This window comes from Leopardus geoffroyi, chromosome D3, assembly GCF_018350155.1.
Source record: "Leopardus geoffroyi isolate Oge1 chromosome D3, O.geoffroyi_Oge1_pat1.0, whole genome shotgun sequence".
Taxonomy (NCBI): Eukaryota; Metazoa; Chordata; class Mammalia; order Carnivora; family Felidae; genus Leopardus; species Leopardus geoffroyi.
Window position 1 is genome coordinate 2,659,772 of NC_059339.1, and position 24,070 is coordinate 2,683,841.

At 50.9% G+C, this 24,070-nt stretch overlaps 1 protein-coding gene across 3 annotated transcripts in view; it reads left to right on the forward strand.

The window, feature by feature from the left end:
- Positions 1-24,070, forward strand: part of TMEM132D (transmembrane protein 132D) — a 564,604-nt gene that overhangs the window by 244,629 nt on the left and 295,905 nt on the right. For 2 of the 3 annotated variants that reach the window (XM_045459606.1, XM_045459605.1), the window contains exon 3: positions 18,710-18,856. The exons of the other annotated variant lie outside the window; for it this stretch is intronic. In XM_045459606.1, the coding sequence (XP_045315562.1) occupies positions 18,710-18,856 (147 nt within the window). The remainder of the gene's footprint in view (positions 1-18,709; positions 18,857-24,070) is intronic. 3 annotated transcript variants of the gene reach the window in all.

Below are 24,070 nucleotides of genomic sequence, written 5' to 3' on the forward strand. Positions count from 1 at the left end.
ACAGCCTCTGCACCTGTTGGGAAAAGTAGCTGGTGAGTCCAGTTATGTGCTGGTGGGTCGCATTGTGGTTACTCACCTAGCAGAACAGGAGTCCCCCCTTCGGATTCCCGAGGGAAGTTTTAAATTCCGGAGGTGTTTCCCTCGGCCGTGAGGATGGCTGGTGTTCTGCAAAACCATCCCAGGAGCATACAGACATAACTCCTTTTAAGTAAATGTGTTGGCGGAGTTCTCTGCTTCCAGAAGCCCTCTTCCCTGAAACTGAACCCAAGGAAGCATCGAAGCTGGAGGTGTCCATCCTTACGTTCTCCCTCAAAGCATCGAGGTATATCGCTGTATCAGAGTGCACTCTGTTCAGCGTTTCCAAGGACCTCGTCCACAAAACGTCGGACCCGAACTGACCCTGAGCCCCTCTCATTCTTGCCATAAACGAAGGGCCTCCGGTGATCCCCGGACACGAGCTGTAACTGGGGGAAGTGTCCCTGCTCTGGGATCTCTCTTACCAAGTCGTGGTGACCGGCACCCCCCTTCTATATTCTTGTCTGCATTTCAGGACAGGAACCCACGCCTCTGTGTCCCCAGCCTCCTTTTCCTGTGGTGCTGGGTTAGAGTCTGCAGAGGAGAGGCGTGAGGATTTGGAAAGTAGAAAAGAATGCGCGGTTGTCCTGTGGCTTCGCGGAGATTGTTGGGATCCCCGGAGGCTGGGGAGCTAGGGTTGGAAGTCACCCCCATTCCTGCTGCAGGCAGGACGCTTCCCGACGCTTCCTTCCAGCCTGCTAGTGGTTTCTCCGTCCTCCTCTTAAAGACCTTCTGCTTGGACTATGCTAGACTTGCTTCATGGGGCAAGTCGAGGCGGGGCCCTACAGGCCCTGTTTCCACGCGGGAAGCCGTGGCCATGTGACTTGCTTTGGCCAACACTTGCGCGTAGATGCATCTGTGAAAGTCAAGGTGAGGTGTCTTGCTCTGTGTTCCTGGGCTTGGGAAATTCTGAAGTCCCGGGTAGCGATGACATCACCAGAATATGGGTTCCACCAGCCTGAGTTCTGGTCACATAGAACCTCAAGTATGAGCAAGAAAATAAATCCGCGGTTTTAAGCCAGTTAAAGCCAGGGTTGCTCTGGCATAAGACGGCATGTAAGTCCACTCCCACCATGAATCACTGCATTTCTGATACTCCCTCCCTGTCTCGCGTTGAATAACTGTTCTTTAAAAGTTAGACCGCCCCTGCTTGAGTGTGTATTGAATGCAATTGTAATGAATCTCAATCTAGAATTTTAAAACCCACATTTAGAGGCTGGTGGACGAAGACAAAACATGAATTTGAATTCATATACGTATTTTTGTTGTAGAGACATATGACAGAGTGATCAATAAAGGACTTTCAGACATAAAAAATAGAACACATTAGGGTAAAATTCAGTGAAAGAGACAATGAATATGCAAGCTCAAGGATAAAAAAAACAAATATAAAATTCGAGTCTGGGAAAGAAGAGGTTTCTGCATGTTTTTTTTAAAATGAATAATGGTGAGTATCAAATCACCATGGTATTTGGATTCCAGTGAATACTTTTAAAAGAATGATATAACAGTTTAATTTTAAATGTCAATAGTTACAATATATTGAAAATCTCAACCTCTGCAGCTTAGGAGGGAAAATTTTAAATGTCAGCTTTAAAATGTGCCTGGGGAAGCATAGAAAATTATTCTAGCGCAGTGCTGTCCCATGACTTTTTCTGCGGTGATAGAAACGTTCCCTACCTGTACTGTATAATTTTGGTAGCCCCTGTCTGCATGTGGCTCTCGAGTTCTTAAAATGTGGCTGTGCAAAGTGAGGAACTGAATTTATTTTCTCTTAACTGTTTTAAATTTAAATAGATGCACATGATGGGGGGGGGGGCTGCCTTTTTGCACAGTACTTTTTCAGAGTATATGATTGGACCAGCAGGTGTCTAAAAGGACCGAGTCAAATTGCAAAATGATTTCTGGTTGCCGCTGTCCCAGAGGGGGCCCCCTTCTAGTAGTAACATCTGTGGTCTTTCCTGCGATTTTAACCGCCGCTGAGACAACCCTGTGCTTCACACCGGCACACCTTTGGGAGACAGAGCCCCACTCTGTCCCCAGGGGAGACAGGAGCCTCCCCGTGGTAACGAGGGGTCCGCTAGGATTCCGGCTGAGCTCACAAGGTGAAGAAGGTGCTTAGAGACCTCTCTCCGTGTGGATACAGGTGCAGGTGGCCAGGTGTCAGCGGCGTCGAGGCTGAGGTGAGGCAGTAATGACACATTTTCCGCCCACTCAGGTGCACGGACAGGTGATGGGTGGGAGGGACGGCTACAAGGTGTTGACGTTCTAGGAGGACCACATCGGAAAACAGGGGGAACGTGCCTCCCACGGCCCCGCACACCCCACGTCCTTCTGGAGGAAGCTTGGATAGGGAAGCAGGGGGAGCAGAGAGAGAGAGTGACGCTCCATGGGACAGACACCCTCTCAACCTCACCTGAGGACACGCGTCCTGTGTGCGTATGACAGACGACTGGCGTTGTGATGGAGAAGAGACCACGCAGGACACGTAAATCACCCGGGACCCGATCCCCCAAGATTCAACGATCACGTTTTGACGTGCGCGTCTAGCTTTCTTACGCCTACCTGCATTTTTATCGCGTTTTCTACAGGGAGGAGTATGACCCATTAACACGAGAATGTCAAGGAATCTTCTCGCTTATCTAATATAAATAAACAAGTTCTTGCTCATCTCTACGTTCTGCTGCTTTTCACCCCGTTCAGGGTCTGGGAGGGAGAAGTGTGTGGGCAGAGGCGTACTGACAACTGGGAAAGGCCTGGCGACTGGCAGATCACCGCACCTCCCTTTCTCTGCACGTCGGTTTGAAATATAAACAAAATATGAACTATCGGCAGAATCTGTGTCCCCCCCCCCCCCCCGATGATTATCTTTTTACAGATCGAAACCTGTGAAATAAATGTCTTGTTCAAACGTGTGTGTACTTAACGGGCTGTAACACTGCCTAGCAGACGATTCAGCTCTTCTGGAACATCCAGGAGGCCCAGAGGTCACCCCAGGGTGATTTTGTGGCTGCAGACCCAGGCTTCCAGCCACCTGCAGACTGGGTCTAGCGAAAGGGGGCTGCCTGACGCCCAGCTCCCTTTTCCTTAGGGCGTTCTCGTTCTGGCAGGGAGGTTAGATACGTCCCCATGCATGCAGTGCGTTCCTGGGCTCTGTATCGGTGCCCCTGAGCTGTCGGGTCCCCGTCAACAATGAGGCCGCCTAAGTTCTGAGTAATCGGCTTCCCTTTCCAAGTTGGAAGAGAAGGCACTCTGCTGGGCTTAGGGAGGTGGAGCAGTTCCTATTATTGTCGTTGTTTTTACTGACAGCCTACAAATTGGCAGGATGTTTGGTGTTTTGGAAGGACAGAGACAGTAACATAGCTGGAGGGAACGGACCGTTTGGGGCACTGGAAGTCTGAAGCGGTGATGGGGCTGGAGGAGAGGATTATCCACGTGGCTGGAACCCCGACAGAATAGGAGAAGGCAACAAAGCGGGTCCGGCTTTCAGTGTCTCAGAAACGTGGGCTTGGTGACTTAAGGCCCTGCTGTAGCTGGAGTCCGCATCACTGAGACATCCCGGCAAGATGGACTCAGGTCCCCCTTGCCTTCTGCACCATAAGCCTGCAGGCTGCTTGGGAGCTGGTCTCCAGGTCTCTCTTTCCAGTAAAGGAGAGTCACTTGCTGGGAAATAACCAGATGCAACAAATGGGAACGTTTTCTGGGTGTCTCTGCCAGGGATGAATGTGGTGATACAGGGGCATGGTATCAGGATTGTGGATTCAGAAAAGAGAGGGTAATGTAAAAAACCCTGGGGTGGCTCAGTGGGTTAAGCGTCCGACTTCACCTCAGGTCATGATCGAGCCCCGCGTCGGGCTCTGTGCTGACAGCTCGGAGCCTGGAACCTGCTTCGGATTCTGTGTCTCCTTCTCTCTCTGCCCCTCCTCCATTCACACTGTCTCTGTCTCTCTCAAAAATAAATAAACACACACAAAAAATTTAAAAAGCAGGCATGGAGCTAAAAGGGAGGCAGTTAATCACTAGAGAGGATAGATAGATGGTAGAGATACATAGTCGATAGATGATAGGTAGATAACAGATGATGGATGGATGGATGGATGGATAGTTAAATAGTTAGACGGATAGATAGAATTTAATACGGGAGCAAACACAGTTACAATGTAACTTACCATTGCAAATTCAGTCTTTCCTTTGCCAGTCTCTGTACGTTTAAACAGTTTGGTTGGAAGTTGTCCCTGTGACGTATGGATTTACCTTCATCATGTCTTTGTTACGTTTCTTTCCAAACACAGTTTTTTCATTCCCTCTCAGGCCTCAACAGACACACTCTTCACCCTTGTGGGAAGGAATTTAGAGCAAGAGAGAAGCCTCACTAGTCTACGCATAAGGACTTTCCGGCAGAAAAGGACTAACCTGTCTGTATTTGTGCCCATGTGTGTTACTCTTGTCGTACCAGCAAAATATTCTACACCCCAAATAAAATATCGGAGGGTGTTGGGTTCTCTTTGTTTTCTCGTGGCACGGGACTGTAATCAGACTACTGGAATCTGTCGTCACTGATGTGGTTGCAACTTCGGACCCTTTGTTAATTCCAAAGGCAAAAGCGGGGATCCCAAACTCAGCTGCCTTGCGGGGACAGGCAGCTAATAAAATTGAGTGAGTCAGTCCAGGTCAGACATAAGAAAGGTGTTTGTGTTTGGAGAGGCACGAGGGGGTGAGGGGGGAGTGGGGAAGAGGAAAGAACATCCGTGCTGTTTAAAGGTAACAGCCTCAGCTGGCTGGTGCTATTAAGTCATGCAGGCCAAGGACTGCAGTCCTGTTTCAAGACAGGCCCCAAATCTGGATCTTTAAAGGAAATGTCGTAATTTCAAATAAAAAAATTTTAATGTTTATTTTTATTTTTGAGAGACGGAGACAGAGCGTGAGCAGGGGAAGGGCAGAGAGAGAGGGAGACACAGAATCCGAAGCAGACTCCAGGCTCTGAGCTGTCAGCACAGAGTCCTACGCGGGGCTTGAACCCATGAACCACGAGATCATGGCTTGAGCCAAAGTCGGACGCTCAACCGACTGAGCCTCCCAGGCGCCCCTGTAATTTTAAAATATTGTTTCAAATGCTCACGATGGAATAAAAATATGTCAGACAAGAGGTTTGTTGGCTGCCTTGAGCCCGTGAGTGGCCACTAGATGACCGAGGGAGAGACCCAAGCCTCTGATGAGCGCCAAGGTGGGTAGGCAGTGGTTCCCACTTTGGGTCCAAACACTGTCCCCCTGCTTTCTCTTGCTGCACTGCACACTGAATGCTCTAAACAAAACCTTTTCTTGTGTTCGCGGGTTCCGTGGATCAGGAATCAGGAAGGACACGTTTGGGGTGTGGCTGTCTCTGCTCCGTGATGCTGGGGGCCTCAGCCAGGAAGGCCCCAAGGAGACGACAAGACCCTGAGGGCTGGACCCTCGGAAGGCTCACTCCGAACGCATTTGGTGGGGGATGCAGGCTGGCACCTGGGACCTCAGTGGGGTCGTCAGACGGATACTCGCCCTGCTTGGTGGCCGGGCCTCCCCAGAGACAGCGGGCTCCTTCTGAGAGGAGGCCGCGAGCTCCCAAGGCAAGCATCCTGCAAAGCCATCGAAGCTGCTCAGCTCGTGGGACTTACGGGTCCCATCGAGTCACTGCCCCATGGCTGCCAGCCTTCCTTCTGGGCGCCAGGGGAGGCGACAGCACATCGGAGCAAGAGTGTGGGCAGCAGGACACGGGCTTCGCCTTTGTGAAACACGACCTTCCATGTCTGTCAAACACTACGCAGATCGAGACGATCAGAGGGGAGCTGAATGGAGATCCGAGTCCGCCAGTTAACATGCAAAGCTGTCTTTCCTTATTTATCAAAGTGTCTGTCTTCACCTCGCCTGGTTTTCGTTGTCGTTGGCGGCCAGTTTAGCGCCTGGCTTTGCGCTGACCGGGACGGCTGTGGGATCGGCACTTGATGCTGGGGACGGGGGAGCAGGTGCGTGCAGAGGCACCAGCTCACGGCCTCCGTGCCCGTCAAGAGTGTGAGGCTGTCACAGGGGGCAACAGCGGGACAGTCAGGGTGCAGGAGCACGGAGCCACCCCTCCTTCAACAGACCCCCTCTTGCCATCGTGAAAGCAGAGGGATTCGCTCCTCCCCTTCCGCTCCCAGGCTACAAAACCAAGTCTATCAGGGATTTTTTTTTTTTTTTAATAGGAAAACATGGGAAAGCATATCAGTGTGGAATAGTAATTGGTGTCATCAGAGAAATTCCCCAGTGCTGTAGAATCTGGAGAATCATCTGTGTTCTACGCACGACAGAACCTCTTTCAGTAGCTACCAGGTCAGTCTGTCTCTTGTGTCATCAGGGCTGAGGGCTGAGGGCCCACAGATCCTCACGTGCTGGCCACACAACAGCACAGAGGAGGCTTTGCAAGTGACGGCCTGGTCCGTGTTCTGCCACATCCCCGATAACCCCCACGCCTCAGTGTCTGAAGCCCGCACGATGGTGTGTCCTCAGTTGGGGCCCGGATGAGGGAGCTGTGCCATCTGGGACATTCACGGTCAGGGGGTTCCAGGGGAAAGACGCCACAAGAGAACACGCGTGAACCCTTACAGCTTCCGCCAGTGCCGGGAGGTGTCCGTGCAGCTCGCGATGTGTTGAGCAGAGCCACAGGGGCAGACCCCACTTCAAAGGGAGTGGAGGGAGCCACACTGGGCAGGTGACAGAACCGCATCCCCAGGGCCCCTTTCCTTTCCGCGTCTGACCGTCCACCCGCGTGAGCTCAGGAAGCGGTCCGTCTCTGGGACCTCTGTTAAACCTTGGTGTCTCGTTGACAAGGGGAGAAAGGTGACCATTCTTGGGACTGCATTCATGGGTTTCCTCTTCTGCGTCTCTGGAGAGAGGACTTTCTTCTTAGTCGAGGCATCTGCTGGCCTCGGGATGGGAGACGCTAGGATGGGCTCTCCCATCGCTCCTGAGGTTGCGCCGTGATTTGCTTTGTCCGGTAAAACGTGAGAAGCGACGCGTGGCCGGTGACGGGGGAGAGCTGTAGGGCTGCCACACGCTCTTTGAAGCTCTGCGAACATGCGGTTCCACAGCCAGAAGCCCTGGGGCTTCTGTTGAGGCTGTTGAGGCTCTCATGTCCCCAGTGGGGTTCTCTTGTGCCCAGAGAGGCAGTCAGCCTGAAAGCCAGGATGTCAGGGAGTGAGCGAGAGAAGAAATCTTCTGAAAATCTTTCTCATCTCCCCACACTCTCCCGTTTCAACACCACGAGCAGCCCTGAAGGATCAAACGAATAGATTTTGTTATACTCCAGGGGCAGGGAGGACGCAAATGGTGTGTCAAAAGACAAGATCCCACCTCTGTGCTCATGGGTTGGGGCCTGCGGGACTGTGGGAAGGACAGAGGGGAGGGGGGCGGGAACAAGGGAGGGCGTGCCTCAGTTCCCCCTGATTGATGGAGAGAGGAATTTTCCGGGAAGACCAGCAGGAACTCCAAGGCCAGAAGGGTCTGTGCTGGCCAGCCACATTTGGGTTCTGGAAGCAGGTTGCCCCGCACATTCGTAACGCAGTGACTAAATCAGGGTTTGGTGAGGCTAGGTCTGATTCCACTGGGACAGTGTAGAGGTACCCGCATGCCCAGCCCCCGTGTGCCCTGCAGAGGGGCGGGCAGGCTTGGGTTTGCCAGAAGGTACCCCGCAGGGACAGAAAAGTTGCAGAAGAACACAGGGAGTCAGAGTAGGGCTCCCGGAACCAGCGGCAACCACGCAGTAGCTGTGTGGCCTCGAGCAAGTTACTTAACTTCTCTGTGCCTCCCTCTCTTCGCCCGTAAGATGGGATAAAACTTGTCTCACAATAGCACTTGTACAAATACACTTTTTTTTTTTTTTACACGAGACTCTTATGCAACGTATTGATTTTTTTTAGTCCACAGACACCTCAGGAGAGGCACGGTTGTGGGCTCATCGATGGTAAGGGGTATACGGCTGGGGTGTTCCGGGATCCTGCTGACAGCAGGGGGGTTGTGTAGGGGGGCAGGGGTCGTGCACAAACTTTGCACTTCCTGCTCTAAAAACGAAAGCTTATTAATTTTTGTAAGAAGTGATATTTAATCATGAATGTCTTCAAGAAAGACCCACTCTCTAGTTTGCTCCCCTCATACTTTCCAGCCCGATTCTGGTCAGAAGATGTTGTGTAGACAGACTTTAATTGGCCATCGTGTTTGGGTGGGATTGCAGGAATGAGAGCCTGCCCACTGGGGTTTTCAGGGGTGAGAACCCACCGTGGTGAGCTGAGCTGGGGGCCGAGTTCTGTCTCCCCAGGTGCCGGACTCCAGGGTCTGATGGGACCTCATTTGGAGGTAGAGGCTTTGCAGACACAGTCCCTGTAGCACGCCGTTGGCTCAGTCGGTTAAGCGTCCGACTTCGGCTCAGGTCACGATCTCGCGGTTCGTGGGTTCGAGCCCTGCATCAGGCTCCGCGCTGGCGGTGTGGAGCCTGCTTGGGATTCTCTCTGCGCCTCCCCTGCTTGCGCTGTCTCTCTCAAAAATAAATAAACGTTAAAAAAAAATGTGTTCACAGAGCGGATCTCGTGGTCAGTGTTCTTTTCACGATTAAAAAAAAAAAAGGTAAAAAATCAAAGTGGAATAAAAATAAAACCTGAACTCACAATGATAAAAACCAGATTAAATGTTGGGATGGTGGGGAATTGGTGACTCTTGCTTTCGGCCTTGGGTGTGTCAGAAATCCGGAAATAGCAACAGTTAAACCCGCCAGACCAGTAAAACAGCGTGGAGTGTCGTGCCCAGAAGACCAGTTTTCAGACTGGGTGCTTTCACGTTAGAAGCTGATGGGAACGTGCAGGGACGTGATGTCAGAGGTGGGTTACCAGGTGGAAGAGGGGGCTGTTTAACCTTCAGGAGGATGGTTATCCCCGTGGGGTTCCCGGCTGGCAGGGGGTTGGTGAAAATCACTTTGAGGAAGATTTCTTAAGTTTCTTTGACGATTATCAGGGGCACTTAGAAGAAATGACCTGAGTCTCGCATGCGTTCATGACATCAGCTGGATTTAGGTTTGCCCGCATGGCTTAAATGGATGTATTTGCTTGGCGTGGAGGGGGGCGGTCTTCAAGCCTGGTCTCTATTTATTTTATGGTAATTGTTGGATCCAGGGCTCGTATACGAACAAGGATCTGTCTCTTTCCTCCTGGCTCTCCCTCCCCATGAGCTCACGTCTCGCTTGGTCCTGTTGGGGTGTGATGGCTGAAGTCGCTCACCTTAAGTCAGGGAGGAGGACCTGGGGGGAGGGGGACGCTCTTCTGGTAGCTCCTGGAACATTCCTGAGCCCGCCCATCCGATTGGACCCAGTCACTGTCACCAGAAGGAGGAAAAGTAACTGTTGTCTGTGGATAGTCTCATCTGTTTCTGGGACCCAAGGCTGTTGCCCAAAGAAATAGAACACGGTCAAGGTCAGCCACCCGTCCCTGTGAGGATGTCATTGTTCTGAAGGGTGTTGTGTGGGAAGCAGCCGGTCTGGTGTTCGGATTCAGGAGGCACCTGTTCCCAGTGACAGAATACTTCCCTTTTGTCTTTCGGGGACAGAACTTCTGCCGTGGGCCATCACCCCATAATTGCCTGCTGGGTGTTATTTTCAATTTTAGAGAGGGATGTTTTAGGGGCACATCTCTCTCTCTCTCTCTCTCTCTCTCTCTCCTTTAAAACTGAAAGGCTGTCTTTGAAAATATGCTAACAGAAGATGATTTTTGTTGAAATAAGCATCAAGATATCCCTGAAAAAAGAGAGGGAATAGGAAGGAAATAACCTTACCAGATATTAAAACACGTTATAAGATACTGTGTTTAAAACATTTGGGTGCCGCCTCATGAGAAGGCAGACAGATCAATGAAGGTAAACAGAGAAGCCAAAAATAAGCAGACGAATGTAGTATGTATCAAGGTTGGCATTTTAAATCAACGGGGTACTGGGTGAATCGTTCAATAAGTAGTACCAACGAAACCCATTTGGAGAATCTCACACGAAAATAAATTCCAGGTGGACCAAGGGAATTTTCTTATACATCGATTTCCCAATTAATAATAAAAATAAGACCAACAAACAACAGAGAAACGGACAAAAAAATGTGAACAGGCATTTGATTAAAAACAAAGGTGATTCAAATATAAGCCTGCGAAAAACACATTCAACGACCCTCAGACGTAATGAAATACTAGTTTCGTTTGTCGGATCTGCGGCAATCCAAGAGGCAGACAGAACGGCACATAAGACCCTCTCGGTGACGGTGTGATATGGTGCAATCTCTTCGGCAGTTTGGCGAGTTCCGTCAGAACTGGACTTGGGCATCTCTTCTGGCATGACAGTCCCTCTGTCGATGTTTATGCCATACACGTGCGTGTGTGCGTGTGTGCGTGTGTGCGTGTGCATGTGGCTTCTCTGAGCACTGATTGCAGCAGCAAAGATTGGAGATCACCTGTTTCTCCATCGGACGGGCACTGGGTGACCGGATGTTACTTCAGAACACCTACCAGAGACACTTTTAAACACGTATGTAGTTTCAACCCCCAGAAGACGTACACTAAATTGGGTACAAGTTAGGAGAGGTGAGTCTTCAGGGAGAGAAACTTTACGTATCCCCATTTGTAACATCTGAATATTTACAACATGCCTGGATTATTTCTTCAGTGAAAAAAAAGATGTTAATTAAAAATTAACAAACCCCCAAGGACATCCCTGAAAGTGTGAGTTTGCTGCCCAGAGCTCTGGCTTTGACTTAGAACGTTTCCCTTGACTAAAGAAGTATATTGAAGCAATTCCTCCGAAACACCGGCAACCTCAAGGACTGAGAAGACAGCCGTCCTGCTCTGTGACGTGCTGTCGTGAAATTGGAGGGTTGGGCTCTCGCAGGCAGCGAGATCAGGTCGCATCCCAAAGCCTGGGAACCACACAGCACAGTGCCGAGGGCGTGGCGGTGCCCAGAGCAGGGAACCCAGCCGAATGTCCACAAAGACTAGTCACGGGCGAGGAAGCCCACCCAACTTGCTTTTCTGCAAATACGGGTCCTGCTTGCTCTTTGAGTCCCCACTCCCGTCTCCCAGTGGATTGCAAGGGTTGTGTGTTATTTTGCTGTGTTTTTTTTTTCCAAAATCACAGCTTTGATGAGCGATTGACTAGTGCACGGACCAGATGGAAAGAGGGTGAAATTCAAAATAGGTGTGCAGGTCTTTGTAAAAATAATGATGATGGGAGCTAAAGTCTGTCTTCTTCTGGACACTGTATGAAGGACTCGGTGTACCATTATATCCGAGAGTCCGTGACGTTCAAGAAAGAACAGGGCTTTCTTCTTGCAAATCTGCTGGTTCATGAGGCGAGTCTACGACGGGAGAGTCGATAACACACGCAGAATGAGTGGGGCGGTGCCCGAGTGTGGGCGGCACAGAGAGCATGTGCGTTTATTGCTTTAGTATCAGACGCAACTACTCTGTCTTTCTAGAAATGGTCATGAGCTGTTCTCTCTTACCGCCATCTGGCTGAGCCATCATTTGGGGGAGCTGTGTCGAGGGATGCTGATTCCATCAAGGCTTTGCTTCTCCAAACGGGACTCGCTGGTTCGCGTGGGGTCGTCATGATCCCCGTGAAACCATGGACAGTGGGCTCACATAATCAGCTGTGGAGCATGCAAACAGTGCCCTTGAGTGTTGGGGGGCGGTCTGTTTTCAGTAGGAACAAGGGGGGTTTCCCTCCCCAGTCACCTGGTAGGCAAAAACCAATCCAACGTAGAAGACACCCGTCCGTATACGTATACGTATTTCCCTTCTGCTGGCCCACTTGGTTTAATTGCTGGCTTTCCCACTGGGCAGGTACATCGATAATAAACTAAATCTTTCTAGGATAGCCACTCTTATGCTGGGCTGTCTGCCCCCTTGTCTTCCTTTTTTTATCCATTATAGAACTTATCAACATAAAACGTGTGTGTGTGTGTGTGTGTGTGTGTGTGCGCTTTCTCGTTGAAATATGAGTAACACAGTTTGGTTTACTGTGTCATTCGTGACCTGCTTCGGTCACGTATCCAGTCAACTTACACAGTCACGCATTTACCAAACTGTTTTGGCGGGTGGAGTGGGGCCAGCCTTACTCCCTCCACAGCTTCTGACAGTGATATGCACACTCGTGCCCGCACTGTTCCATCTGCCAGGCAGTCCTGTTTCTAGCGACTGCATGTCTGTTTGAACTGGCGTCTGTAGGAAAGACTGGCCTTTGCACCCTCTTCACGAACGGAGAGTCGGAAGGAAAAGTAGGCGCTTAAAAAGACTAAAGATTGTGTGCAGGAAGCACTCAGATCGAAGATGTTTTTCTCTTTTTTAATGTTTATTTATTTATTTATTTATTTTTCAATGTTTATTTATTTTTGGGACAGAGAGAGACAGAGCATGAACGGGGGAGGGGCAGAGAGAGAGGGAGACACAGAATCGGAAACAGGCTCCAGGCTCTGAGCCATCAGCCCAGAGCCTGACGCGGGGCTCGGACTCACGGACCGCGAGATCGTGACCTGGCTGAAGTCGGACGCTTAACCGACTGCGCCACCCAGGCGCCCCTAATGTTTATTTATTTTTGAAGGAGAGAGAGACAGAGCGTGAGTGGGGGAGGTGCAGAGAGAGAAGGAGGCGCAGAATCTAAAAGGGGCTCCAGGGTCTGAGCTGTCAGCAAGCCCGACGCGGGGCTCGAACCCACGAACCATGACATCGCGGCCTGAGCCGAAGTCGGATGCTTAACCGACTGAGCCACCCAGGTGCCCCTCAAAGATGTTTTTCAAAAGTCGTGCAGCCTCTGTCTGGGCTGGCAGAGAAAGCTCAGGGGCGAGGCTCAATAGGAGGACAAGTGCTGAGTTATCGAGGCCCCAGGATAAACGGGACGTCATCAGAGCCAGCAGCCTGCCTGGCATCACACGTTGCTTACCCTTTGGGCCAAGTAAGATGTAACGCTCTGTTTTTCTGCCTTCCTTGGGTTCTCCTGAGTTGGTTGGTAGCCAGACTGGTCCCTGCTCTAAGTTATTTTATTTGTCCCTGGAGCTAGTCAAGAAGAGAGACCAGGATGCTCTGTAAATAAAGCAGCATGTAATGAAAGCAGCTGAATACAGTTGTGCAGGTTGTATACTGCTCAACTCTAGGAACCCTCACTTCACATCATGATCTACATGAGTGATGCTGCCCCGGGGTTGGTCAGTGCGCAAGTTGAAGAGGCCTGACTTACAGAGTCCCAGCTAACAGAGGCCACAGGCTGGCGACATTGGCTGCTTCCAGTCCTCACGTGTTTTGAAAAGCCAGGATGGTCTTTTCAAAATTTGTTTTTAAAAGTGAGGCGCTCTGGCCTGTCTCCAGCGTTGCACATTCGGCCGCGCCTGCACGGCAGCTGGAGGGAGGGCTGTGCCCCGCAGGCGAGGCCGGAGCTCCCAGCCTGACTTGGTCCTTTCTAGTGGTGACAGACCACAGGCAGGGCCTCGTAGTGTCCAGTAACTGAACCATCTCCTGAGAGCCGTTCACCCCTCACCCCTCACCCCTCCTGCCTGGCGGTGGGTCCTGGCACCCCCAGGCCACACCCCCCAGGCCTCCCCCACTCAGGCTCCTTCCCCTGGGGCTCTTGGAGATACCTTTTTCTCGTGGGGACAGACTCCTGCCCATGATTATCGTCTGTCCTCCAGTGTTCCCCACAGGGTGCTCCTTTGACAGCCGGGACGTGTGCGTGCAGTCCCTTGCGTCCCTCGCTGATGACGTGACGTCAGAAACCGTTTTCCGTGAAGTGACTGGCCCTCCTTCTAAATTTAGCATTACCCCCAAACTGGCCACGTGCACACAGGTTCCCTCATCCTTGGGAAGCTGTGAACACACAGAGCTGGCCGGAGACTCGGCTTCTCGTCCACACCCGTCCCCCCACCCCCCCGCCTCGTTGGAACGTGACCTCTGCCCGTCACCTTTATCCACCCTGCACTTGGGCGTCAGTTTGAGCGGGACTTCCTCGTGCACGTTCCCCCCATGGGGTGGGCAGCGTGATTCCACGAGACGGTGGAGAATCTGGACCTCAACACATCCACCTTCCTCTCATCATTTTGACGCATCCTGTCGTGTGTCTGTTGTATATTTTATGCTGCGGTAGTCCAGGTACCAAACTGATGAATGAATATGCCCGTGTTAAGGGTGAATGCTGAAATAATTTACTGGCATGAATGCATAGTAATAGATGAGTATTTGGAATCTGCTGCTTCACATTTCGATTTTACGTACACAGGATTCAGTTTTTGCGTAATGCCACTGCGTATACTGGGGATCGTCCCACAACCATGGCACGGAGACTTGGCCAAGCACTTTCCAGTGGTGGAAAGAGGGGCCCAGTGTCACGTGATCTACACAGAACCGCTAACAACGTCCTTCACAAGCACACGGAGGTACTCGTTGGCCAAGGCAGGGCCAGGACGCGGGGACGGAGAGAAGGTGGCTCTGTGCCTGTAGCACGTGGACTCGGTGGGGAGCCTCATTGTCGCAAACTGTTCCTGGTCAACTAGCCACAGAAGCAGTGCGTGATTGTGGAATACGGCACTGTAGCCATTGCACATGGGCGTATGGGGCAGGTTGTATTGTTTTCCACAGTTAATGAGAGAAAACAAGTAAACACGGGAGGGGAATTTTTGTTTTTGAAGCTTTGCTTTGGCCCCAAAGGGTTTTCACCGGACTTTGAACCAGTGGGGAAATACAGGTTTCTATCAGCGAATGGGGGAGGCTGCCGTTAACCAAATCCCCCAGGGTAGTGAGTGAGCCAGACTAGGAGGGATTGGGTGTGGGGAGCGGGGTCACCCAGCATGCACTGCAGACATCACCTGGCTGTTTCCGTTAGCTGTTTCCCAGTAGGTTCCTGGATGCCGTACTTGGAACACACATGCGTGCACGCACACACACATGTATATGTGTGCGTGTGTGTGTCCACATATGTGTATGTGTGTAGAGTTGAGCCTTGAGCAACACGGAAGTTAGGGGTGTCGACCCCCTGCCCGGTGGAAAGTTGACAGTCCGAGTATGACTTTGACTCGCCCAAACGTAACTCCTAACAGCCTTCTGTTGATCAGAAGCCTTGCCAATAACATACACCATCGATTAGCACATTCCGTGTGTGTCCTCTGTATTGTATCCTGTGTTCTCGCAGTAGGATAGGCTAGAGAAAAGCAAAGGTTATTAGGAAAACCATAAGGAAGAGGAAACACATTTACGGTCGTGTGCTGTCTTTATGGAAAAAGATTCATGTGCAAGTGAGTGGATGTGTACCTCCAACCCATGTTGTACCAGGGTTAACTGTATACATATACAGATGCGTGCGCATAGTCGTGGGTGTATGTGCACTGTAGCTCGGTTGTGTTTTCAAAACACAGCACACCGTGAACCCGAGCAGGTTTTACCCGTATCGATCCATAGTACATGTGCCTACTGTGGGCGGAAGTTACGACTTTTCCCTGTCACTGTGGTAGATACATTTCCAAGTATAAATGGACAACAGAGTGTCTTTGGAAATCAAGTGCCCTGTTTATCTCTGTGTGATGAGGCTGTCAACGTAACCTGTATTTATTGGGCCACAAGTAGGTTGTAAGACTTCCCTTAATGAATACAAGTGACTCATTTGTCATAAACCAAGGCAGGGATTAGCACTTGGTTCGAGCCCAGTGAAACCAAAGCGCACGTGTCCTAAGAATGATCTTAATGGTTCCAAAAGGCTGCTCGGAGATCCCTGTGTGAAAATGATTCACCTGAGGCAGACCATGCTCAGTATGTGCCACAGCTGTGTCTTCGAGGAATGACCACCCACTTTCTTGTACGCGATCGTACTTGAAATGCACACGCCATCTCTCTGGAGCCAGGATCCATTCTTCAGTTCGGAACATCTGAAACACGTCCTAGAAATGTGTCTCTTCTCCTGAAAATGTTCTGTGTCTATGAGAGGCAACTTCCCAGCGTCCTGCACTAAATTTCAGAAAGCGTGTCCCCTTAGAAATAACGCCATTCATTATAACTTCAGGTAGCTGCAGTAATTATTAGCAACAAAACTGGGTACTTCCTAGCTTAAATCATCAGCCAGGTTCCTTCTTGAGCGCTTAAAAAGGATTCATGGGAGAAACATTGTCAGAGCTCCACATGACCTACTTGTGAATAAACTGTAAGAAAAATGTGAGCCTGTCCTGTATCAGAAAAGTCTTATGCCCTGATGTGTCCTATAGAATGAAAAGATCACCAAATCCAGGATGATGACCTATTTATTTAAAGCAAATTTGATTCAATAAAATTCCAGTGCACAATAATGGGACGGCCCTTAGAATTCATCTCCGTATAATAGCAGCTGTCCACAGTGAATTGAACTTTTTTTTTTTTTTTTTTTTTTTGCCACCACCTCCCGGTTGCCTGCTATTTAATTGAGTTCCCGCAAGGCAGAAATCATAGCTTTACTCACCTGCCGATCTCACCGGAGTATCTGGAAAACGAGACGGCTTTCTGGCCTACCGCATGCCCTTCCCGGTTTATAGATGACTGCATTCCAAGTGTTGGCTTGTACGATGATTATTTAAAACAGAAAGCATGCAATTTTTTTTTTTTTCACACAGAAACAAGGCTGTCCATAAAACTCCTAAAACTGCAAGCTTCAGCACCGAGGTCCCACGTGAGAGACGATGCCTCTTCTCGTGGTAGAACAGTAATTCAGCAAAGGGAAAAGGCGTGTGGGGTGAGGTCTGGGGGGGGGCCCACGGCCCTCCCCCGGGGAGTCGCTGTGGACGCCCCAAGTCCCTCCAGCAGTAAGTTGTGGCTTCACGTGTTAAGTGTCGTCCACCCCGGGAAGCTGACCCGAGCCTGGATGCCCAGGGTGTCCCCTTGGGGCTGGTCACTAGGCGCCTCTGGCTGGCACGCACCATAATGCCAGGCTTCCAGAAAGCAAGCGGGTGTCGGACGTAAACTGTATTGTTTGTGCAGACAGGTCGGGCACAGTGGACCCTCTCCTCAGGGGATGGTGGGATCCCCCTGCCCACAAGGCCGGTGCCTGGATGCCAGCCAGGGGCACCCTTGCTACCCGCCTTTCTAGAACGGCAGCCTCAGACCTGCCGTTGACTCTGTGCCACCGTGCGCCTTGAAGGCGTTTCTGTGGGAAGTCGTGTGCATGGTGTGAGCGTGCACCAGGGTTTCAGAGGCTGGCGCCCGGCCTCCGTGTCCGTGCAGGCACAGCGGTTTCACATCTGGAGGGTGCACCTCGGAGTCTGCCCCTCCCGGACCGTCTCGTCCCCGACTGTGTGCTCGTCCCTCCTCTGCTCTGGCTGCAAAGCCCCTTGTGTGTCCCCCGCACCCCCCGGGGGACCAGGAGGAGCAAACCCAGCCATACACACGACTTTCGAACACGAGTACGATTTGTAGACCAGACGGTTTGCCACGATTCGCGCATCTTCCTGCATACTTGTCATTCTGTGTGATTTTCCACTTGAAACTTGTCGGAGAGAGAGGAAGGGCAGGCAAGGAACCTCCTTCCTCACCCACCAGCTTCTCGGGAAGGAGCGAGGCCCCTCCTGTCTGGGCACAGAGCTCTGGGCACATGACTTGCCCCCTGCCTCGGATGGTGGGGAAGAACGAGTGAACGGGCATGGGGTGACACACACGTGTGTAGGGAGGCACGTGTGTGCACGTGCCAAGTGTGTACACGGTGGCACACTTGTATCAGGAAATCTGTGTTATGTAAAGTCTGGTGGGCGTGGGACCTCCAGACGTGCACGGACTGGTGTTGAGTGGCCGCGGGCGTGCGTGGGATCAGAGTACGTGGCTCCTGAGCCCCATGGGTTTGTGTGGTGCTAAGGGTAGCACAGGGCACAGCCCGACCTGCGTGGCCGCCCGGCCAGGTGACGAAACACCCAGGTCCCCTGCTCGTGAGCTGCGTGACGCCTGGGTCCTCAGCCGCTGGGGGGAGTGACAGCGGCACTGGCCCCACGGGCACGTGGGATCGTAGAGGTGAGGCCGCAAGGCCCGTGAAGGGCACCCGGTGCATAGTGCACGGTCGCTCACAGCAGCCTTGTGGGGACGGTGGGGTGGGAAGGGCTCACACGGGAGTCGACGGGTCTGTTCAAACCTCCGCACCTGCGTTCCTGGGGCCCCCACCCCGTCTGAGCTGCAGCCCCCCCGCTCTGAACTGAGGACATCGTTAGGGCCTCAGCCAATACAGGCGAGGCGTCCTCAGCGCCTGGTGCAGAGGAGATGGTCAGCCTACGCCGTTTTCCTTCATTTCCCTTTCCTGCTTCAGTCTTCATGGTCTGGAGGTTTGCAGGTGATTCTTTTTTTTTTTTTTTTTTTTTTTTTTAAACTAAATCCACCCATGAGCGCGGCTTTGACCCTCTGTGCCTGCAGACTGTCCGTGCACCGTCCGGGCTCCTCTGTTAAAGCTGGGAAGAGCTGGGGGGCAGTCAGGACAGAGGGATTGCAAGGTGACGGCGAGGTGGCGAGGGTGTGATTAACACAGGCTCGCGCCTGCAGTAGGTTCCCCAGTCCCAGAAGCAGCGGCGCCCCCGGGGTTCCCCAGAGCCGTCTGAGCTGTGCTCTCTCTGTCTCCCCAGGGCCAAGGTGAAGAAAGGCGTGAGCGTCGTGGGGGTGAGAGCCAGCAGCCCTTCCATTTGGGAGGTCACGGAGGGCACGGAGCACACTGGCAAGTACGCACCGGCTGTCATCCTCTGCCAGAAGAAATCCGCGGGCTCGGAAACCGGGTGAGTCCCCGCGGCCCGCGGTAGATTCAGACTCGCACTGCGGCCCGCACCGGCACCTGCTGTCTGTCCGTAACCCTTGTGCGTCTCAGAGAGGCGGGCGGAACCCGTCGTTGGGGAAGGGGGGCTGTTCTGCAGACTGGCCCTCCTTAAAATTCCAGCGTAGCCCCGGGGTCACCCGCAGGGGCCGCTCCGCGCAGGTGGGATCTAACCTACAGCTGGGGGTACGCGTCGCCGAGGCCTCCCTCCGGCCGGAAGGGCATCTCTGATGAAGCGGCCTGTCCTGCGAGCCTTATACACGAGAGCGTGTGAATCCCTGGCACACGGGCTCCGCGTTTGCCGTGCAGAGTCCAGGATCACGTACGCCATTGCGTTGGTGCGCACGCGTTTTCCGATGCACGGGGAAGTGTCTGCTGTGGGATCATAGGGCATTGTCAGTCACCCGAGAGGCCAATTAAAACTGGAATCTGTGTCTGATACCCAGCAAGTTAGAAACTGTCAACTCACAGCTGGGCAGAGGGACTTGGAAGCTCAGCGCTTCTCGATTTTTATTCCTGTTTCCGGAAGCCTCATTTGGGGCTCTGGAGAATCCCTAGTCTGGTCTCGTATTTTTACCACTTTTAGGTTGGATGTGCTTTTGCTCCTTATGTTACTGACCATTGAAAAGTAACAAGCAGATGAACACGATATTTCTGGTGTCAGGTGATTAGACCTCAGCGCGCAAGTGTTTGGAAAAATACGTTTATTTTCTTTCCATTTACTTATTCTAATCTCGAGGTCGCGGATCCCAACTGATGGCTGTGACACTGTCACCTAGAAAGGTTTCTTCTGCGTTGTGACGTTAGCAAAAATTAGGAAGCCTGGACGGGTGGATGCATGGATAGATACATGACAGGTAGGAGGCGGGTGGGTAGTTAGGCAGGCAATCAGCTTATTTGATTCTTAACTAGAAGAGGAGAGGAATTTGGGAGGAAGGCTCTCGACTAGTCTGTTCTGTTTTCTCTTCTCTTTCTTGCCCTCTCCTCTGTCGGTTGTTGTAAGTAGGAGTGGTTGGAGCATCTTCTATAAAATATGAAAAGGTTTGAGCAGTTTTAAACTTTTATGATTTTTTTTTTCTTTTGAGTCCCTGGCCAAGGATTAGCTCAGTTTATCCCGGGCCTGGAGGAGGGAACAAGGAAAATTTCTGAACACGGCTCATCCCCATCAAGGCGTAAGCCGCTTTTCCGTGGGTCAAAACTTCAGGGGCTCCCAAGAATCGCTTTTAACCCTTCTTTAAATGGAACAGAAACTCAGCATCTGCAGAATACACAGAAACACACAAATGTATGGCGTTTGCCTTTTTTCTTCTCTCCTGTGTATCAGGATCTTGTTTTAAGAAGCAAGTGCCCTGAATGGAATTTCACGTTATTCCTTCAAAAAGTCCTGACCCCCTATGGAGAATATTCCTGATCGCTTTGTAGATCCTGGTGTCCGTTTTCTGTTTCTTCCTATGGGTCCAGAGGACAGGAAAAAAGCACGCGCATACGCACAGACAGACGCGCACACACTGATGTTATATGCGCATAAACAGTGTATTGCATATGTATACGGGCACGACGTGTTTGTGTGTGTACTGAGATGTATGCGTATATCGTATGACTCTATAGAACATACATACGATGGAGGTGTTAGCGTGTGCTTGCGTGTATGCATACGCTGTTACGTGATTTATCTGTGCTCACATCTGTCGAGGGGGAAGTTCGTGTTTTGGAATTCGGTTCTCACGCTACAGCTAGGAAGGCTTTGCTCGGTGAGGAGGCTTAAAAGCGGAAACCGTCTTGGTTTGGCGACACGTCTGTCTCGTCCGCAGCTACGGCCCCAGCCCGACGGCACCCCCTGGTGCACATGGGGCTCCCCACACATGCTGGTTGGCTGCGGTTCTGGAGCTACACCTCATCTCTGTTATTCTAAGTGTTACGATGCAAATCACACATAGTGAATCCTTTCCAGTACACCTGTTTGAAACAGTAAGGCATATAATAAGGTGTGTGTTGAAGCCTAGGTTGGGGAAAACCCAGAGAAAGGTACTTTTTTAAAAAAAACTTAAAGGTTTATTTATTTTTTTTTTTTAAGAGAGAGAGAGAGAGAGAGAGAGAGAGAGAGAGACAGAGTGTGAGCAGGGAGAGGGGCAGAGACAGAGGGAGATACAGAGTCGGGAGCAGGCTCCAGCCTCCGAGCTGTCAGCACACAGCCCGACGCGGGGCTCAAACCCACGAACCATGAGATCATGACCTGAGCTGAAGTCGGATGCTTAACCCAATGAGCCACCCAGGCGCCCCAAGAGAAAGGTACTTTTTTGAGCGGAGGGGTCCAGCAACTGTGATTTCTACCGGAGGAGCGTGCCAGGAAGTTGGGGGAGAAGGCTGAATGTGGGTTGCTTTATCCTGTGGACCATTTAGACCATGAATGGTTTGCTCTGTGCATGTATTGCCATTTAACAAAATGTAGACAGCTAAATGGACATTTTTTGAATATGATACATTTATTAATACAGTCAACTTTTATCCTCACTTCAGAATTTTTCATCTTACTTCTGTCTGTATGGAATTCAATGACGAAACATCATGTTCCAGGATCCGGGATAGTGAGTGGCCTGGGAGGAGATCTATTTCTCTTTATCTGAAGGATAATTGGAAAATGTATTACAGAGTGGATGTTTTACTATTAGAAGGTTTTGCTTCAGAAGTTGTCTTGCTTTATAAATTCTTCCTAGTCCCTTTGAATGTTTTTTTTAGCTATTCTTAAAAGTCAGAATCAGATCATCAGAATGTAAAGAGGCAGTCTTAATTAGCTTGAGAGTCATGGATTTTGTATTGCTAATAATTCACCGCGGATCACGAAGTTGTGCTAATGAAGTTAAATCACTGTGACAGGTGTAATTTTATGGATTAAGGAGACACTTGTGGTCGTGATGAATTCAGTAGGAAGGAGTGAAGATCTCTCATCTGAATTGAAATACATCCTTTCCTTTCTGGAAAAGTTGGGTTGCTGAAAACCTTATAGTATTAACATATGAATGTTATCACAACTCTCTGGTCTTTTTTTTTTTTAATTAAACCAATGTGCTTGGCCATGGAAAACTACTGTCTCAGTGTGTGTGTGTGTTTAACATTTTTATTTATTTTTGAGAGACAGAGAGAGAGAGAGAGAGAGAGAGAGCAGGGGAGGGGCAGAGAGAGACAGGGAGACAGAATCTGAAGCAGGCTCCAGGCTCTGAGCCGTCAGCACAGAGCCCGACGCGGGGCTCGACTCACAGACCGCGAGATCATGATCTGAGTCGAGGTCAGAGGCTTAAATGACTGAGCCACCCAGTGCCCCCCTCTGGTCTTTTTTGCCTAAACATAGCCAAGAAATAGTGTGGAACAGGGTAGAATAACTAATGTCCCTCCATCAAATTCCTCACTAAGGCACAATGCAAACCGAGATCAATGTATGACAAAAGCTGTGTGTTTGTTTTTAAGTTTATTTATTTAGAGAGAGACAGAGACAGCGCAGGGAGAGAGGGAGAGAGAGTCCCAAGCAGGTCCGCACCACCAGCAGGGCTGATGACTGGGGGCTGGAACTCACGAACCGTGAGATCATGACCTGAGCCAAAATCCAGAGGCAGACACTGAACCGACTGAGCCACTCGGGCGCCCCAAGTCGTGTATTTTTTATCTCTTTGCTCTTCCCTGCGTAGATGAGTGTTTTCCGGAGTTTGCCGCCGTTGCATAGGTGGGGCATAGATATGGGTTTGAATCGACGTGAATGACAGAAGCTTCCATGGTTTTCTGTTCTCCGGCGAGACTTCGATGGACATGCTCATCTACCTTTATAGCACCTGTCCTTTGTCAGCAGATCGTAGACAGGAAGTGCACAGCTGGAATTAATCTTTTTTTTTTTTTTTTTTTTTTTTTTAAATTTTTTTTCAACGTTTATTTATTTTTGGGGGGACAGAGAGAGACAGAGCATGAACGGGGGAGGGACAGAGAGAGAGGGAAACACAGAATCGGAAACAGGCTCCAGGCTCCGAGCCATCAGCCCAGAGCCCGAAGCGGGGCTCGAACTCACGGACCGCGAAATCGTGACCTGGCTGAAGTCGGACGCTTAACGACTGCGCCACCCAGGCGCCCCCGGAATTAATCTTTTTTTAATAATTGTGCATTTATTGTACATGCACTAATTTTATGTGTATCGCAGGTGGTATTTTTCACTTTAAGAAGTACATATTTTAGATAAATACGTGAACTGCTATAAAGACAATCGATATTCCAAATACAGACCGATGTACAAAACCATGAATGTATGTTCAAAGGGAGGATTTTCTGGCATCGATAAATGTATCTCAAACTGCATTTGTTAGGATTCTTTGATTATTTAATTTTTATTGCAGAAAAGAGTGATGTAAGCAAGACAGAGGTTGATTTCTCTCCCACCCAGAAAAAGCCTGCTGTGGGTGGGTGGGCTGGGGCTGGTATGACACTCCCTGGCACCTCCAGGGTCCCAGGCCCCCTCTTCCACACGCACCAGTGCAAGGACTCCGTCCTCACAGATGAAGATGGCTGTGGGGGTGCCGGCCATCACACCTGCCCTCCAGAAGAGGGTCTTCTGAGCTGGGTCAACTCCCTTTCAGCAACTTTCCTGGAAACCCATGCCAACCCCCAGTTCTCTCTCACAGCTCCTTGGCCAGGACTTAACCAAGTGGCTGCACCAGATGTCAAAGGAAAGTGGGAAACATCATTTATTACAGACAGTGGTATGTCCAGCTCAGAACCATTTTTCTGCTCCAAAGACAGAAGAACAGACACAGTGGGTTGGGCAGCCCGAATCGTCTTTCTCAATTTATAATGAGCAGATGTTGTGGCATTTCCAGGAGCGCGATGACAAGCTCGTGGTACCCGGTGATCTCCTTCCCTCTGCCAGGCTCCTGCGGAGGTTTCCAGAGAAACGTAAGGGGTAGGGAGGCCCACCTAGCAACGCACCCGAAACATCATGCACGTGTTGGCAACTTAGGGAAGAGTTTGTCCAGGTGAAGACAGGACTGAGCTGAACGAGGGTGCAAAGGTGGCCAATCCCGAGAGAGCCGGAATGTGAGTGGACACCCGGACAGAAGAACCAGGAGCCGGACACACACGGCAGGCCGGGGCTGGCCAGCCTCACTCTCTGGACCAGGAGGCCCCGGCCTGCCCAGGAGCAGAC